The sequence below is a fragment of the Halyomorpha halys genome, unplaced genomic scaffold (genome assembly GCF_000696795.3).
Source record: "Halyomorpha halys isolate HHAL.00 unplaced genomic scaffold, Hhal_1.1 Scaffold609.1, whole genome shotgun sequence".
Lineage (NCBI taxonomy): Eukaryota > Metazoa > Arthropoda > Insecta > Hemiptera > Pentatomidae > Halyomorpha > Halyomorpha halys.
The window spans coordinates 25,809-29,895 of record NW_027108275.1 but is presented as its reverse complement, the minus strand read 5'-3'; the positions used below and the strand labels follow the sequence as shown (position 1 = coordinate 29,895).

The 4,087-nt window shown below is 36.4% G+C and overlaps 1 protein-coding gene across 1 annotated transcript in view; it reads left to right on the top strand.

The window, feature by feature from the left end:
* The window catches only part of LOC106684739 (uncharacterized), a 31,667-nt gene that overhangs the window by 23,082 nt on the left and 4,498 nt on the right, over nt 1-4,087 (top strand). The window contains exon 3 of the mRNA XM_067046635.1: nt 155-252. Within this exon, the coding sequence (XP_066902736.1) occupies nt 155-252 (98 nt within the window). The remainder of the gene's footprint in view (nt 1-154; nt 253-4,087) is intronic.

Below are 4,087 nucleotides of genomic sequence, written 5' to 3'. Positions count from 1 at the left end.
TTACAAACTATTCAGCCTCAATGATATTAAACAGTTACTATGGCAACTTATTGCACTCCATAATTAAGTGTGGTTGAAACTAAACGACTTACGCCAGCTTTGCTTTTAATTACTCATATATCTTTTTGTATATTGACTTTTCTTCCTATTTCAGATACATCTGACACCGTCGCTGACGGTAATGTCTTCTATGAGATGTCCTTGAAAGGTAAACATGGAAGCGGTGTGATCAACATTCAGTGCGATCCAAGTGTAGGTCCCTTTTTATATTTTATAGTTTAAAAATAATTCATATTATTAAGTGCTCTTAATGATAATGCGGGAGTGTGTTAGCTCAGTGTGCAAATCGCTGTCCTGGTACATATACCGCCGGATTCGAACTTAGTAGATATTTACTAGGTTGCTGTGAGTCAACCCTGTGGGCTCAGGAACTCTTTTTTAAAAAAATACTTTTTATTTATTGATAGGTAATACAATCTGCCACACAATTGTGGGCAATAGAGAATAGTGATGAATGATCTCATATATACTAAAATAAAATAAAATAAATAAATGAATGAAAAAAAAAAGCTCTTAAAATATATACAAACAGAAGAATAAATAAAATGAACATAATCAAACTAATAATAATAATAATAAAATAAATAAAATAACATAATGGTAAAATAATATAGTCTCTAGTCACATTTACACTCTAAAAAACAATATTTACACAATCGACCTGAGGATCCCTGAGCCCACTCTATCCCCCACATGTGAGAGGTAGTGCAGAGCTCAAAAGATTCCAGCACACCCCTCTCGCCGCATCACTGGTAGGTGCTCTTTTGGTGTCCACCCACTATTTCTATGAAGTGCTTCCCTTAATTGGGGAAAACCTGACGGTTGTACGTGTTCATGATGAAATCACTTCCTTTCCCAACCGTTGTTTAATGAACAGTTACTTCTGTACTAAGTACTCAACACATTCATTGGTTGGAGGGGTACAGTTATTATTTTTAGTAATATTTCTTTAAAAAATTATTATAATATCTAAAAAGTCTAATCTGAGAAATTCCTATTTACATAAATTAATGCTTAAATAACGTTTATAATCCTATATTTGTTTAATTTTAAATGAAATACATGTAGCTCATCATGACCATTAAAATAAATAAATAAATAAATCTGTACCACAACAACCCATAAAGGTTGTCAAGAATGCAGTACTAAGGAAGTGCTGTCACTAGAAAAACGGTCGTGCAAGGAGGTTATTTGGTCAGAATCACTCTCGACCACCAGATTTTTCGCCAATTAAGTGTACCCTCTTCTTTATGGGGTTAGGTGGACCCCTTAGGGTTACTGAACTCACAGAGGTGACTCACGTCAATAGCATAAGTAATAGTTTGTCATAGCCGGATTCGAACCCGAGTCCCCGAGTGATAACATTTTAAATTCTGTGACTGCGTTAAGATATCCATGACTCTCATTGGAAAGCAGGAGTTGAGCAAGGAGGCGAAGATTCAAATCAGTTTTTCTCCCAGTTCTATTATAAGGATCGAAAAGCTGGACAGCCCTGGACCGTCATGCCAGCAAGGTAGTTTTTGCGGAAATGAGATTCCTACGGAAAATATTAGGAAAATCCATACGAGAGCGAATAAGGAATGAAAGGGTCCGCGAAGAACTAGGAGTAAGAGGTGATTGAGGAAAAACAGCTGAAATGGTTCGGGCATGTTAACAGAATTGGAGATGATCGTAAGGCCAGGTGGCTTCTAGAAGCAAGACCTCAAGGCAGGCCAAAGCTTATGTACACGCTGCAAAGTTTTGGGAAGAACATCGACCCCCGGTGCCCAACGTGTGGAATCCCTGAAACTGCTGTGCATGTAGTGTTGATTTGCACCGCCATGGAAGGACATCATGACAGGTTGTTGAGGAAAATGAGGATATTCGCCGAGTCGGACTTCCCTCGTCTGATGGAGGTGGAGAATTATCCCTTCTTCTGGGAATTCATCTACGGGTGGAAGAAGGTGGTCGGCCCGACGCACTTTACGTTAGGAAGGGCTCACTACCCGAAATCGGCGAGCCACCAAGGCAAGAAGATGTAGATGAAGAAGCAGACGCAGACTGATACCAGGAGCGTACTGGAGGAGGCACTTGGACGGATGCAGTGAGGGGGGGGGGCAGTGGCTGCCCAACCCCGTATGCCAGAAATGGTGAGGAATGGGGAAGGGAGTAAAAAAAATAAATAAAAGGCTCATGTACGCTGACCTGATTGATAGAGTTGGCACCGCGAGAGGAAGCTCCATGCCGAAGATGAGGAGGCTCGCACAGGGCAGGGATCGTTGGACAAGATGGTCGGGGGCAGCTACTCCACGCTTAGCAGCACACAGGAGATAGTGAGAGAAGGAGATTGAGTAGGTCTCTGATGGAGGACTTCAACATGCAGGCTAAAAAGGATTTACACATGTCCGTGGAAATTTATCAATGGTCCTGGAAATTCCTATAGTAATAAATTTATACCTAAATTATAAAGCACTAACTTCGTCTAAGACTATCGTTAACGAGTTGGGTGAGTATTAGTTATGACGGAACTATGAGCTAAAATTGCCATAGAAACATGGGATATTTATCAATGGTGCATTAATAAATAAATTCATTAATTAGTAAGCTCATTAAAAACAAATGGAACAAAAAAAAATATTCGGGGACGTGTAGTCCCTTAAGAGTAATTACGATGTAAATTTGAATATCAATTTCCTGGCATATAGTGGTTTAATAAAATAGTAATATATGGAATACAATTTAAAATAATAGCAAGTAAGTACTAAGTTTCGAACTTCATATTTATTAATACTCGTTACATAAAATAACGAAATAATTGACTATGAAATAATGGAAGAAAAAATTATATACATCTTGTTTTATTATTAGAAATTTGAGTAGATTTATAGTTGAGAAGGTGGAGAAAGAATTAATGTTCAATTGAAATCAATGAAGAGCTTTTAAGAATGGATGTTTAAGGAATTACATATCGAGGTTCAGTGGTGGAAAGTATAAAAAAAAAAAAAATAAAACGATCCAAAATGGAATGTGTCTAATGATGTTGATGAGTGTGGTTTCTTACACTCAAATACCTTATAAAGAAATTCATTAAAATTGGCTCTTAAATAAAACAATATTTGTGAACCACAGACCTCATCTTACAGAAGTTATTTCGGCATTGGGAAAAATAATTTACTGGCTGTTGTTATTTTGTTTTAAACTATCCAACAAAAAATATTTCGCCCTAGGCAATACTTATGAAAGTTAGTGTACACATTGTAGTTTATCAAAAGTAGGTTTGTTTTTTGAAGTATTTTTTTCTAAATTTCTTTAGCCGCTTCTAATTTAGTACGGGAAAAAATAGTTTTTGCACATTTTTGATTGACCAGAGAAATGAACTTTATTGATCTTTCCGATGAAACTAATTTCACATGAAAGTGTACGCATTGGAGCAACTTTTGTGTTGGTTTCATTGACGTATTAAGATGTACGAAGTCAAAGGGTCTTCTTGGAATGTGCGACCATAAGGTGAGAACAGCAATCAAATAAACTACTATGAATCGGAATTAACATTATATTTATAGGACAAAATTATTTTAATGATGGCAAAATTAGTAATTATATTTTTACACCTGAAAATATCAAAATTTTATTCAGTAATCTGAATAAAAGAGGAATGTATGGGAATTATAGTAGATTTGAACAATTTTTGGTTTCCTACTGCTGTGGACGATAGCAGGAATGATAAAGGATTTTTGGATGGGATCGTTCCATGAGAACGATACAACATTGTGGGTTGGGATATCGTATTTAAGGAATGGGCCGAGGAACCAGGGGTAAACAAATTAAGGATGTTCTAAAGGATCTGAAGAGATGTACACCAGCAGAGCATTTTCCGACGAAGAACAGCTTAAAGCCACTTTAATTTGGAAAACCATTTGGAGAAATATATCAACAAATAATGGACAATATTAGGTTGTGTTTTTATCTGATTTAGACCAAATTCTAAAATATTAACTAAATAATTAACTTCCCCAAGGAATACTGCTGAAAATTTGGATCCATATTA